This window comes from Salvelinus namaycush, chromosome 38 (genome assembly GCF_016432855.1).
Source record: "Salvelinus namaycush isolate Seneca chromosome 38, SaNama_1.0, whole genome shotgun sequence".
In the NCBI taxonomy this organism is placed as follows: domain Eukaryota; kingdom Metazoa; phylum Chordata; class Actinopteri; order Salmoniformes; family Salmonidae; genus Salvelinus; species Salvelinus namaycush.
In genome coordinates, this window is record NC_052344.1 from 3,146,111 (window position 1) to 3,161,095 (window position 14,985).

Consider the following 14,985-nt stretch of genomic DNA (forward strand, 5'->3'; position numbering starts at 1 on the left):
CAACGGATACGGTCAATTTCTTATTGTTGTAGCAGTTATAGCAGCGTCGTTATAGCACGTCACTCATGAGGTAAAGAATGTGTGTGTCATATTGTCTACTTGTAAGTTGGGTTTGGGAAATACAAGTCTGCTAAATAAAAGTTGTGTACATGTATTGTGTGATGTAATTATTACACCTTGTAACAACCGATCAGGAAAAATACACTAAATGGCCAAAAGTGCACCACATTAGCAAAAGTATGTGGACACCTGCTCGTTGAACATCTCATTCCAAAATCCTGGGCATTAATATGGAGTTGGTCCCTCCTTTGCTGCTATAACAGCCTCCACTCTTCTGGGATGGCTTTCCACTAGATGTTGGAACATCGCTTGCGGGGAATTTCTTCTATTCAGTCACAAGAGCATTAGTGAGGTCAGGCACTGATGTTGGGCGATTAGGCCAATTCATCCCAAAGGTGTTTGATGGGGTTGAGGTCAGGGCTCTGTGCAGGCCAGTCAAGTTCTTCCACACCGATCTCAACATTTATGTATGGACCTCGCTTTGTGCATGGGGGCATTGTATGCTGAAAGAGGAAAGGGCCTTCCCAAAAAGTTGGAAGCACAGAATTGTCTGGAATGCTGTAGTGTTAAGATTTCCCTTCACTGGAACAGACCACTATTTCTCCACCAAACTTTAGTTGGCACTATGCATTGGGGTAGGGAGCGTTCTCAAAACCCAGAATCGTCCGTCGGACTACCAGATGGTGAAGCATGATTCATCACTCCATAGAACACATTTCCACTGCTCCAGAGTCCAATGGCGGCAAGCTTTACACCACTCCAGCCGACACTTGGTATTGTGCTTGTGTGCGGCTGCTCGGCCACGGGAACCCATTTCATGAAGCTCCCGACGAACAGTTCTTACGCGGACATTGCCTCCAGAGACGGTTTGAATCTCGGTAAGGAGCATCGCAACCGAGGACAGCACTCGGCGGTCCCGTTCTGTGAGCTTGTGTGGCTTACCACTTCACGGCGAAGCCATTGTTACCACTAGGCATTTCCACTTCACAATAACAGGCACTTATAGTTGACCGGGGCATCTCTAGCAGGGCAAAAAATTTGACCAACTGACTAGTTGGAAAGGTGGAATTCTATTATGGTGCCACGTTGAAAGTCATTGAGCGCTTCAGTACGGGCCATTCTCCCAATGTTTGTCTATGGAGATTGCATGGCTATGTGCTCAATTTTATACACCTTTCAGCAACGTGATGATTCAAGACAATTACACTAAAGTATGTGGACACCCCTAAAAATGTGCTAAATTTGAAGGGGTGTCCACATACTTTTGTAGTGTAATGCCATGTAGTGTAATTGTCTTGAACCAGCTAGACGCATGTCAGTACCACTAAACAGTTGACAGGGCCTTCATTTGTTGGTTGGGGAAGAATAGCAATGTGAAAGCCATGCAGTAGTGTTGGCTATTTAACAGAATGTTTCTTTGCTGAAAATGTCAATAATTGTCCAAATTAATTTGATAGTTTATGTGAATAAAAGCATGGCCAGAGATCTGGATTTCCTTCTCCACTTAACTCATCTTGAAAAATGTCAGATTATGTAGTAGCAATATGTAACCACAGGGAGGCATTGTGTAGCCTAGTTTTTACAGAGAAACATTTACGTCATTGGACACAACAGGCTTCGTAAGGTTCAAATATTTATTAATTGGTTGTTGTCGTTATTCATTACACAATCAACATGGGTGTTACAGTAAGTGAAAATAAAGTAGGCGGTTTCGATTGATTCCACCTCTGCCCTCTCTCCCTCTTTGACATTGAATGCCAGAAAGAAAGGACTGAACATCTCTCCTCGCACAATAACCAACACCACTGCTCCCCTCAGGAGGAGACTGAGTTATAGGGTCTGTGTTTCTGCGCTCACTACAGGAAGTGAACATAACAGTGCTTCAAGACAGTGCAAACGGAGGATAAAGCCAACATTTTTTTTGATCGTGGAACAATAGCTTCAACACATGACTCCAATGAGGGTGCATACAGTCATACTGGTTCACACAGTACCTAGCATGGAAACACAGCAACCTAATCCTACAAAAGGAAAGGGTGGGTGAAAGGAAGAGTATACCAGTAGATTAAGATGAAAGGGAGATGGATACAGTAGATCGGAGGACGGTTGGAACTAGGTCTGAGTTTGTCTGCATCGGGAACGGAATAGGGAGGGCAGATGTGTGTGTCTAGATGTCCTTGAGGTCCTTCTGGATGCCCCAGAGTGTGTCTGCGCTTTTCTTTAGCTGTCCCACCTCAGCGTCGGTCAGGGTCATATTGATCACGCTGCCCACTCCGTTGCTGTTCAGCACACATGGCAGGGACAGGAACACCTCCTCGCCAATACCATACATGTCCTGGAGAAACAAACCACAGCCGTCAGTTATTATCACATAGCAATGGGTGTTCTATTCTCGTGTGTGTGTTTACATTTCCGCATGTGGATAATGTGTGACTGTTATCCCGTCACCTTGACCATGGTGGAGACAGGGTGGATCCTGCTCATGTTCTTGATGATGCTCTCAGTGAGATCAGCCACACTCAGGCCGATGGCCCAGTTAGTGTACCCCTTCAGCTTGATCACCTCGTAGGCACTGGAGGAGCACACAAAACAGTCACCGTCAGTCAACAGCCGACCGTTGCCATCTTGAACAGGTCTCTCTCGCAATGAGGAAGCTGTATGAGGGGTAATGCGGCCTTTACTGGTTCTAACAGCAAACCTATCAGCTCGTTGCCAGCTCTTAGCAAACTGTTAGGGGAAAAAAGGGTGTTGACCAAATACAATTTCTCTGTAAACAAGGTAACAGACTTTCAGCATGCTTATAGTGGAGGGCACTCAACATGTACTGCACTGACAAATTACTGACATTTTCAGTGCAGCCTTTGATATTATTAACCATAACCTGTTGTTCAAAAAAAAGTGTTTTATGGCTTTTTAACCTCTGCCATATTGTGAATTCTGAGCTTTCTTTAATGGAAGCTTCTAATGTCAAACATGTAAAGTGTGGTGTTCCGCAGGGCAGCTCCCTAGGGCCTCTACTATTTTTTACCAGTGACCTGCCACTGGCTTTAAACAAAGCATGCGTGTCCATGTATGCTGATGATTCAACCATATACGCATCAGCAACCACAGCTAATGAAGTCACTGAAACCCTTAACAAAGAGTTGCAGTCTGTTTTGTAATGGGTGGCCAGTAATAAATTGGTCCTGAACATTTCTAAGAGCATTGTATTTGGTAAAAATCATTCCCTAAGTTCTAGACCTCAGCTGAATCTGGTAATGAATGGTGTTGCTGTTGAACAAGTTGAGACCAAATTAATTGGCGTTACCTTCGATTGTAAACTGTCATGGTCAAAACATATAGATTCAATGGTTGTAAAGCTGTAGTAAAGAGACGCTCTGATTTTTTTGACGCCACACTCCAAAAAGCAAGTCCTGCAGGCTCTAGTTTAGTCTGATCTTGATTATTGTCCAGTAATGTGGTCGAGTGCTGCAAAGGACCTAGTTAAGCTGCAGCTGGCCAGAACAGAGTAGTACATCTTGCTCTTCACAGTAAATCAGAGGGCTGATATAAATACTATGCTTTGAGGAGAGACTGACTGCATCACCTCTTTTAATAAGAAACTATGTTGAAAATTCCAAATTATTTGCATAGTCAACTTACACAGCTCTGACACACACACTTACCCCACCAGACATGCCACCAGGGGTCTTTTCACAGACCCCAAATCCAGAACAAATTCAAGAAAGTGTACAGTATTATATAGAGCCATTATTGCATGGAACTCCCATCTCATATTGCTCAAATGAACAGCAACACCTCACAAGGGCTCTCCCAGATTTCACCTAGATAATTTGTGTATGTATTGATATGAAGGCTACGTGTGCTTTTTTTTTTTATTGATGTAGTTCTGTCCTTGAGCTGTTCTTGTATATTAAATGTATCATGTGGACCCCAGGAAGAATAACTGCTCCTTCTGCAACATCTAAGGGGGATCCTAATAAAACGCAAAAACTCAAAAAAGAGAACTCAAAATAAAATGGGGAAGGGAGGGCCGGCTTTGACAGTAATTCTAGTATACAACGTCAGAACTAATTATATGAATTATACAGAAAATTAGCCCAGCCTTATATCCTTATTTTAGGCCTTACACCTTGACAACTCCAGTAGATATGAATGAATCAAAAGGTGGAGCAATACAGTGTAAACTACAGCTGTACTACCAGGGCTAGGTGAAGTCAGAGGCACATATTTAGACTCTGGATGGAGCTGGGGATAGGTTCAGGGTAGTTACCTGTCGACCACTGCCTTGTGGGTGGCCTTCCAGTCCTCCTTGTCTCCGTCAAGCCCAAACTCTGGGTTCAGCTTCTGCAAGTTGACTCCAGCCACATTGACACCGCTCCACACAGGGACTAGCACACCGGGAGAGAATCAGATATTTACTCATTCATTTAACCAGAAATTAGAATTTCCTATTTAAAAACAAGCAGACTCAACTCATTCTTTCTGACAGAGATAAATGGATGTCCAGAGTGATGTAAAAATCCATGCCAAAACAAGTACTTTCGTGGGATTCATTTAAAGCCTTTAAAATCTGCCAACAGCCTTGTGGCTTACTAGATGTGACAAGAAGTTCACACATGAGCTCAGATTCACACTGAACTACACACTCCACTGACGTCAATATTATCACCATCGTCCCCACCACCCACCACTGGTATCCCCGTGTTCTCCCAGCACCCATCCGTTGAAACTGGAGGCATGGATGCCCAGGCGCTCAGCCATCAGGAAACGGAAGCGGGCGGAGTCCAGGTTGGTGCCGCTGCCGATGACACGGTGTTTGGGCAAGCCGCTCAACTTCCACGTCACATAGGTCAGCACGTCCACTAGGGGGTAGGGAAAGACGGGGATAGGGTCACACACACACTTATCCTTGACAATGTTAATGAATGACTGCCCATCCCTGTCACCTAATTTGTTGTCAGTGACCGCCCTATCTTGTAATGTGATACTGTAGTAGTTGATAAGGGTGGAATGTTGGTACAACATAATCTAGGGCAGAATGAGCCAATTGTGTGTCCAAGATTTTATTTTAAATGTCAGTGTGTGTACCGGATTGTTTGTTTGTGTACCTGGGTTGGACACCACAATAAGGGTGCAGTTGGGGGAGTGTTTGACAATCTCTGGGATGATGTGTTTAAAGATGTTGACGTTCCTCTGGACCAGGTTGAGCCTGCTCTCTCCCTCCTGCTGACGCACGCCAGCGGACACAACCACGATGCGGGAGTTCGCCGTTACGGCATAATCTGGACAGAGATCGGGAAAGAGCAATTGAATTACGTAGGATTTTTCCATTTCACATTTAGCAGGGGTAAAAAAAATATCTAAAATGGTAATCAAAACCTTACCAGGGTAAGGCCACTCGTTTCAAAACAGGCTGCATTACATGTTCATTGTAAAATACATAAATATTCTGCCATTTTAGCTCTGAGCCACTCTAGTGGCATACACACAAGGGGATTCTCTTACCTTTGTCAGCGACTATCTTAGACGTCTTTAGGAAGAGGCTCCCGTGCTGCAGGTCCATCAGCTCTCCCTTCAGCTTATCCTCCATCACGTCAACCAGAGCCAGCTCATCAGCCAAGTCCTACAGGAAAGAGGGAGAAGGTAGGGTGGAGAGGAGGCGAAGGGCCAGAAGGAGAGGAAAGATATGAATACCTGGTATTTAGTTAAAAATGACATGGTAAAATCCACAATTACAACTAGCCTACATAATAACTGAGTAGTAACTATTTGTTGGTATCACAATAGTAGAGGTAAACTAGTACTGATAACGCAATAGTAAGAGTAGTAAAGTAGCAGTAAGACAGTGATATAGTTAGACTTACCCTGAGGAGGACGCTGACGGCACAGGCCATACCCACCATGCCCACCCCCACCACGGTCACCTTGTTCCTGGGGGGCTCTGCGGGGCCGCTGGCCACGGGGGTGAGCAACTTCTGCATGACAGACGACATGATTCACAACGCTGGAGGGAGAAGAGATAGAGTTTAACCTTCAGTCTAGTTATCAAGGTTCGTCTACTGAGAAAAAAATAAAATGGAAACCAAGATGAGTGTGAAATTTGGGTGAGAGGTCATCATGCCTTTGCAAAAAGCAATCAAATTGACATTCCCCATTGAGCACGCTCCTTTAGTCCAGGCGTAGGCTTGATCTGTATCCAGCCCAGGGAATCTATTTCTTAAGCCAATCAACACTGCAGCATCTAATTTATTTACTCCAGACGGAGTCAAAACCAATATCCTAGTAACTGTCTCGCCCCCCCCCCCCAAAAAAAGGGTCTGACAGTCACCCTAATCCTCCCTCCTAACCCATCTTTAGGCCCCCCAGAGCCTAAATTACAATCCACAAAACACACTGCCCCCTCCATTTGCTGCTGCTGAAACAGAGGCGCACAAACACAAACTTGCACGATAAGTGATGTCAGTGGGAGAGATGCTCTGTTCGCAAATATCTAGGCTAGTCCATGTGAGACGCAGTTACTATTGCTCGCAAACTCCTCAAACTTTATTTGTAACACTTCTTAAAAAACAGACGCAGACTACGTAAGCACTTCACTGTTATTGTACACCTGTCCTACACCGGTTGTTTACAAAGCACGTAACAAATAAAGATGTGGTGAGTTAGAATTGTTTGCCACCAGTAGATTGAATCCTCCATCAGCAGCTAAAAATTATACTGAAAGGTCAAGCAACGGTGTCATTACAATTTGACCTGAATAGAAGAGTAGTTCAGCTGACGACACCTGTTCTACATGACAATGTGACTCGTGGGCCTAACATAGCCCTATAAATGAGTAGCATGACCCAGACGTGAGTGTACGTTACTGCATTTCTTACATATGAAAACAGTGCACCCTCTGACAAATGTCTTAATCTTATGACAATGAAGGATACAGTGCCTTCAGAAAGTATTCAGACCCCCTTGACTTTGTCCACATTTTGTCACGTTATACAGTCTTATACTAAAAATGTATTTTTTTTTTTTTTTAAATCCTCAGCAATCTACACACAATACCGCATAATGACAAAGTTACCCACAGGTTTAGATTTTTTTCCCCCCCACATTAAAAATACCTTAGGTAAATAATTATTCACCCCCCCTTGCCAAGAGACTCAAAATTGAGCTCATGTGCATCCTGTTTCCACTGATCATCTTTGAGATGTTTCTACAACTTCATTGGAGTCCACCTGTGGTAAATTCAATTGATTGGACATGATTTAGAAAGGCACACACCTGTCTATATAAAAGTTGACAGTACATGTAAGTGCAAAAACCAAGCCATGAGGTCGAAGGAATTGTCCGTACAGCTCCGAGACAGGATTGTGTCGAGGCAGATCTGGGGAAGGGTACCAAAACATTTCTGCAGCATTAAATGTCCAAGAACAGTGGCCTCAATCATTCTTAAATTGAAGATGTTTGGAACCACCAAGACTCTTCCTAGAGCTGACTGCCTGGCCAAACTGAGCAATCGGAGAAGGGCCTTGGTCAGGGAGGTGACACAAAACCTGATGGTCACTGACAGAGCTTGAGCGTTCTTCTGTGGCATTGGAAGAAACTTCCAGAAGGACAACCATCTCTGCAGCACTCCACCAATCAGGCCTTTATGGTAGAGTGGCCAGATGGAAGCCACTCCTCAGTAAAAAGCCCATGACAGCCCAATTGGAGTTTGCAAAAAGGCACCTAAAGACTCTGACCATGAGAAACAAGATTCTCTGGTCTGATGAAACCAAGATTTAATTATTTGGCCTGAATGCCAATTGTCACATCTGGAAGATACCTGGCACCATCCCTACAGTGAAGCATGGTGGTGGCAGCACAGAGAGAGATCCTTCATGAAAACCTGCTCAGGACCTCAGACTGGGGCGAAGGTTCACCTTCCAACAGGACAACAACCCTAAACACACAGCGAAGACAACGCAGGAGTGGCTTCGGGACAAGTCTCGGAATGTCCTTGATTGGCCCAGCCAGAGCCCGGACTTGAACCCGATCGAACCTGAAAATAGCTGTCAGCAACGCTCCCCATCCAACCTGAGAGCTGGAGAGGACCTGCAGAGAAGGGAGAAACTTCCCAAATACAGGTGAGACAAGCTTGCAGCATCATACCCAAGAAGACTCAATGCTGTAAATTGCTGCCAAAAAGTGCTTCAACAAAATACTGAGTGAAGGGTCTAGATACTCATGTAGAATGTGAGGTTTATTTACTTTTATAAATTAGCAAAAAAAAATTGAAATACTCAAGAATCTAAAACATGTTTAACACTTTTACTACACAATTCCATGTGTTATTTCATAGTTGTGATGTCTTCACTTATTTTACAATGTAGAAAATAGTCAAATGAAAAACCCTGGAATGAGTAGGGGTCCAAACTTTTGACTGGTACTGTATATGGCTGACTCCTCACAACAAAAAGAGAACACCATGACTTTCACTAAATTTTATCTATAAAGGGTCCTTTAGAAGAAAGCTTGTTCACATGACATTTGTATCTTATAGCATAATTGAGAAATATTTAATTGTAGTCACAATGTGACATTGACCTTACCCAGGTCTCCTTTAAGACTCCATAATGTTTCATCTGTAGGTGCTACAAATTAAAAGTTGGTGTCATATGAACCTTTATTGCTTGCTCTAATGAGTAGTATTTTGATTTCAATAACATTTGACATTTATGAATATAGAAAAATATATATGTTGAATATACTCTACAGGCATATCAAAGTTCCAGAGTGGGATTTCTGCTAGTTTTAAAGTTATGGCCCATTGTATACAGATACATTGGCATAGTAGGCAATGTAACCAATCAGACCTCCTTTTGCTTGTATCATTGCACATCCTGCAAATCACCAGCAGAGGGCAACCATTTTGAATCCATTTTCACATTCACTGTTGGCAATGCTTACCAATTGGCTCATAACTCTTAAAAGTAGCAGAGATCCCACTCCTGAACTTTATATAGCGTGGGAAAATGGAATCCGGACACACTTACAACGTCGGTGTAGACGCATTCAGAATTCCATGATCAGAATACTAAAGCTGCATGAACTGTCAAGTCTAGACACGTCGAGAGTGGGGGAATTAAAGGCTTGCCTGGCACAATGTGTTCACCTTGTCAGTCAATCCTATAGAAATTGTCTAACAAAATACAAGACAAACGGGTGGATAAATGGCCCTATGGCTGGGGTCAAAGAGGCTGCCTATTCACAGTGGACTGAAGGGGCAATCTCAAGACCCATCGGTGTATACTAAACAAAAACAGCATGCAAACAATTTAAGATTTTACTGAGTTAAAGTTCATATAAGGAAATCAGTCAATTGAAATGAGTTCATTAGGCTCTAATCTATAGATTTCACATGACATACAGATATGCAACTGTTGGTCACAGATACCTTAACATCCAGCAGTGTTTGGTTTTCACAAGGCATAAATGGGGCCCATGTAGCCCAAAAAGTTAGACTTTTGACTCATCTGTTCATAAAACGTACTTCCAAAAGTCAATGATCATCCAGGTGCTTTTTAGCAAACTTGAGTCAACTTTTTAGACCAGTTTACATCTGGCGAAAAACCAAACACTGCATTCCACAGTAACAACCTCATACCAATGAGTCAAGCGTGGTGGTAATGGCTTGGGGATGCTTTGCTGCCTCAGGACCTGGACAACTTGCCTTAATAGAAGGAACCATTTACTCTGTATCAGAATTCTACAGGAGAATGTCAGGCCATCTGTCTATAAGCAGAAGCTAAAGCGCAGCTGTGTCATGCAGCAAGACAATGATCCAAAACACACATCTACATGAAAATTGCTAAAAAGCAACAAATTTGAAGTTTTGGAATGTCTTAGTCAAAAGTCCAGACCTAATCCCAATTGAGATGTGGCAGGACTTTAAACGAGTAGTTCATGCTTGAAAACCCACAAATGTCGCTGAGTTAAAGCAGTTATGCATGGAAGAGTGGGGGCAAAACTTGGCCAGTGACTAAAGACACTGAACAACACCTACAGGAAGAATTTGGTTGAACTCATTGCAGCCAAATGTGGCACAACCAGTTATTGAGTGTAAGGGGGCAATTACTTTCACAGGCAAATTGGGTGTCGCATAACTTTAAAAACTTGTTTCCTTTATCTAATATTAGGTTAGAAGATCTGACATTTAAAAAAAATACACTTTCACAGCACTCTTTAGTTTGAGAAATTGTTTACCTTTAAAAATAAGAAATATTGCCTTGTAATTCTGTTTCAAAAACCCACATATCTTTAAGTTAGTTTACTGATATCAATTGTATTTGTGATTTAAAAATCTAATGGAATTACAGCAACTGAATTGGCTACAATGGGAAATCATAAGTTAAACCACAGTTGGGTCACCTGCTACTGTCCTCTCGTCCACTGGCATACGGTCTTATTTACAATGACGGCCTACCCCGCCAAACCCTGATGACGCTGGGACAATTGTGCGCCGCCCTATGGGACACCCAATCACGGCCAGTTGTGATACAGCCTGGATTCGAACCAGGTTGTCTGATTCTCTTTCTACAAGGCCTAGTCCATCAAGTTAGGTCTGCCAAATTAAATGTAGCATTGGGGGGAGGAATAAAAATACATAAATCCAGCCATAGAGTATAGCCCATCATCAAAATAAAAGTAGTTTATAACATGCACAATTAGAAGCCTCAATCTATATAGAGCAAGCTTGACTAAATTCGAGCCCAGTAACTTTGCTCACCGCATCCTCCTTCGATTGCCTCGTCTGGCTGCCACAAAGCCCCCCCACCTTGGAGACAGTCAATCACATCATTGTGGAGCTGCTGATCTGCTTGAAGTGTGTGCGTGCCACTGGCCATGTACTTTGCTGGACATGCTGGCTGTTCTCGGCGACGCATCACTTCAAAACGCATTCCGTCTTGGTGTTATCGATTGGCCTACTACCACTGGTAGTACCTTTTTAAAATGTAAGTTATGAATTGCAAATCACCATACAGCTGACACTTCGATTTCAATCAATCATTTTGGTTGCCCAAAATACTGTCAGCTTGGACTGCGTCTTCGCTGATGAATGCCCTGATCTTTGGTCAGTCAATTGGTTCAATTACATTGTTGTCTATTCAAATTGCTTCTAATAGATCTGAACATGCATTAACCATGACCTTTACCGACTGTTTATAATGAGGGCCGTACCACGTTTAACCTGGACACATAGTATGGCTTCAGCCATGAGAGAAACTTAACGTCTGCACGCCGCCTGCAGGTGCGAACGTGTGTTTCACTGTCCAAGCAGAGGCTCGAACATGATCTGAACGCGTGATCTGAGGCTGTTTGGTCTCTTGCTCATCAACTAGTTAGCGGTGGTGCGCGCTAATAGCCTTTAGCTACTAGTTAGCGGTGGTGCGCGCTAATAGCCTTTTTAATAGCCTAATAGCCATGTCCTTGTAGTGGAGCGATGGGTAACGATGCTTCGTGTGTGACTGTTGTTGATGTGTGCAGAGGATCTGGTTCGCGCCCGGGTCGGGGCGACAAGAGCATGGTACGCACTTGCAACACCAGGGTTGTGAGTTTGAATCCCACAGGGGCCATGTAGCCACGGAAAGTATCCAGTCACTGCAAGTCACACTTATCCAGAGCATCTGCTAAAATGTAAATGCTACCAAGATGTCTGTATCATGCAACTTTCACAGGGGACATGTCCCCCCCCACATTCTGAAAGTGCATTTTTGCCCCCCCCCCAGTTATAATTGGAATGTGATACAAAACAGGGCCACGGTCTGCTTTAGGACCATGCGGACCCCTCCGAGCCATCAGATAGGCTGTTTGGAGTGTTCTGTTTGGAGTGTTCATCTGACTGGATAGATATTTTATATATAATAATAATTCCCCCCACTTCTAAAACCAAAGTTGCGCCCCTGGTATCATGTACTGTTCACGGATCATACGAGGCGTCTAAAAAGGGCTTAAAATTCCCACTCATCATGATCTTTCCAAAAATGGTTTAGGATACAAATGTAAAAGGTGTATCAAACATTCTTCCTCCCAATGTGAGTATTACCATAACAATCTGACATATAAAAATATATTCGGGCCTTGCTGGCGTGGACTCGCCAAATTGAGGCCTATTAATAATACCAATCATATTAAAAATATTGAAGCCTCAAGATGTCGGGCATGAGATAATAATGTACCTATTGGGATATCAGTTATTTTCCTATAAAAAAAAACGAAGCCATGTCCTTGTAGGCCAATGTTTAATACAATAGTCCTTCCATCGTCCTTGATGGTCGGATACTTTTTTTGCACTGCAAGATGGCAGAACATCTATAACCTCCACCTCGTTTGTCACATTCCATTAATACTCTGCACAGTTCAAGATAATATTCAAGTCGTCAGTAAAATCATTTGCCATATCTTCAAATGACACATTCCGTAATACGAGAACTTTGTCATGTTCAAAACGGAGTCGCCCACGAAGCTCAACGAGGAAAATGTAATTTTCCTGTAAAGTGAGCGACAGCCACCTTTTATAAGAATCCATCGACTGTTGTCGTCCTAAGGAGCTAGCCTACTACCTAGCAAAAACACAGCATGCCATTAGGCTGTGTAGCCTAGGACTAGACAGCCTACAAACGCAGAAATGTACATTTCTATTCAGCAGTAAAGTCAATCTAAAAGGACTTGCAATAGCCCACATCGACTATTCCAAAATGTCAATAAAACCCTAACCATGTATGCAAATCAATAACATTTAGGCTGTTGCAAGCTACAGAATGTATCCCAAAAAAGTGTTTCGGCCTACGTGCATTTGAGCATATAGCGTACATGAGAAAAGAGAACCTATGAGAATTTACTTAGTCAAAGCAAAACACCGGCAGTAGCTAGATACATACATTTTCCAGCGATTTAAAGAGTAGTAATATCCCTTTTTGGTCCAAAGAGGCAGGCGACTGAAGAAGGTCGTGAGAGGGCGTGACGATTTCACTTGTGGAGTGCGGGGTTTAAATGTGTTTTGGAGAAAGAGGAGGATGCAACATAGGGCTTTACCACTGGCTGAGTTTGACACGGGGAGAATCTCAATTGTAAATCCTCGCGTCCGCTCTCCTCGCCTCCTTCTCAAAACCCATTGGAGGAGAAAGTCAGACGGGCGGAATCTCTGGCTTTGTCATCCAATGGGTTTTGAGGAAGCGAGGACGAGGAGAGAGGACGCCAGTAGGATGCAATTGAGATTGTGAAATATGTTGTCAGACGGCTGGACCATTTTCGCTAGATGGGTTACAGCTATTGTCATATTTCATTTTTCGTAGCAGGTAGAGAATTTACACAGCAGATTATGATAATTAATGTAGCAGGTTAGGATAATTGTTTAAGGCTAGGAAAGACTAAGCTAAAATGCGAAAAATGATATACTTGACGTTAATTTGACTAAAACGGTACCCCTTCTAGCCATGACCCTTGGACAAAATTCACATGGGGATACATTTGCGCGCACACAGAAGACGACATTTTTAGAGCTGCTCTGCTGTGATAGCAACGGCTATCTATAAATACACTGCTCAAAAAAATAAAGGGAACACTTAAACAACACAATGTAACTCCAAGTCAATCACACTTCTGTGAAATCAAACTGTCCACTTAGGAAGCAACACTGATTGACAATAAATTCCACATGCTGTTGTGCAAATGGAATAGACAAAAGGTGGAAATTATAGGCAATTAGCAAGACACCCCCAATAAAGGAGTGGTTCTGCAGGTGGTGACCATAGACCACTTCTCAGTTCCTATGCTTCCTGGCTGATGTTTTGGTCACTTTTGAATGCTGGCGGTGCTTTCACTCTAGTGGTAGCATGAGACGGAGTCTACAACTCACACAAGTGGCTCAGGTAGTACAGCTCATCCAGGATGGCACATCAATGCGAGCTGTGGCAAGAAGGTTTGCTGTGTCTGTCAGCGTAGTGTCCAGAGCATGGAGGCGCTACCAGGAGACAGGCCAGTACATCAGGAGACGTGGAGGAGGCCGTAGGAGGGCAACAACCCAGCAGCAGGACCGCTACCTCCGCCTTTGTGCAAGGAGGAGCACTGCCAGAGCCCTGCAAAATGACCTCCAGCAGGCCACACAGAGGTAAATGAATCACTAATCACAGTAAATAAATAATCATCTTCGCAAATAACTTTGTCAAAGCAACAAAATAACTACGGCTTCAAAATGATGGTGAAAACCTGGAGAAATGTTGTGGTTAAAAGGGTTCAAATCTTCCTAGAACAGAAGGTACACGGAGAACAATGTCAAAATGCTGAATTTCGGCACTTTAGCAGGTCTTTATTCATATAAAAAATCTGATCTGTTGAATTGTCCATGTGATCTATATTAAAGGGCACTTCAGTTGAAATTCAATATTGGTGCACGTTTCTTGGAACGACCCACCACTATATTCTCCTCCCCGTATGATCCACCTCCTTCTCACCGAACTCAAAAAGTCCTGACACTTGTTCTAAATGAATGCGTCTAATACGATGTGCAAGTGAAGTCATCCTCTGTCATACTTCTGGGTCCTGTCCCCTAATCTTTTCAATAGGCTTGATGATTATATCAACAAATTCATGAAAAGGCGGTCTTAAGTTACGTATGTATATAGTGCATTCGGAAAGTATTCAGACTCCTTCCCCTTTTCCACATTTTGTTATGTTACAGCCTTATTCTAAAATTGATTAAATCATTTCCCCCCTCATCAATCTACACACAATACCCCATAATGACTAATCAAAAAAAGGTTTTTAGAAATTGTTGCTTTTTAAAAAAATTATTAAAAAATGAAATGTAACATTTACATAACTATCAAACCCTTTACTCAGTACTTCTCTGCAGATCCTCTTAAGCTCTGTCAGGTTGGATGGGGAGTGTTG

At 43.0% G+C, this 14,985-nt stretch overlaps 1 protein-coding gene across 1 annotated transcript; it reads right to left on the minus strand.

Moving 5' to 3' along the window:
* Positions 1-1,680: 1,680 nt before the first annotated feature.
* LOC120031928 (L-lactate dehydrogenase B chain-like) lies at positions 1,681-13,095 on the minus strand. Its single transcript, XM_038977785.1, has 8 exons — positions 12,975-13,095; positions 5,928-6,067; positions 5,569-5,686; positions 5,172-5,345; positions 4,752-4,925; positions 4,334-4,451; positions 2,509-2,632; positions 1,681-2,395 (listed from the first exon to the last, which is right to left on the minus strand). Exons 2-8 carry the CDS (start codon positions 6,054-6,056, stop codon positions 2,228-2,230), a joined length of 1,005 nt encoding a protein of 334 aa, XP_038833713.1. The 5' UTR covers positions 6,057-6,067; positions 12,975-13,095; the 3' UTR covers positions 1,681-2,227.
* Between the last annotated feature and the right edge of the window lie 1,890 nt (positions 13,096-14,985).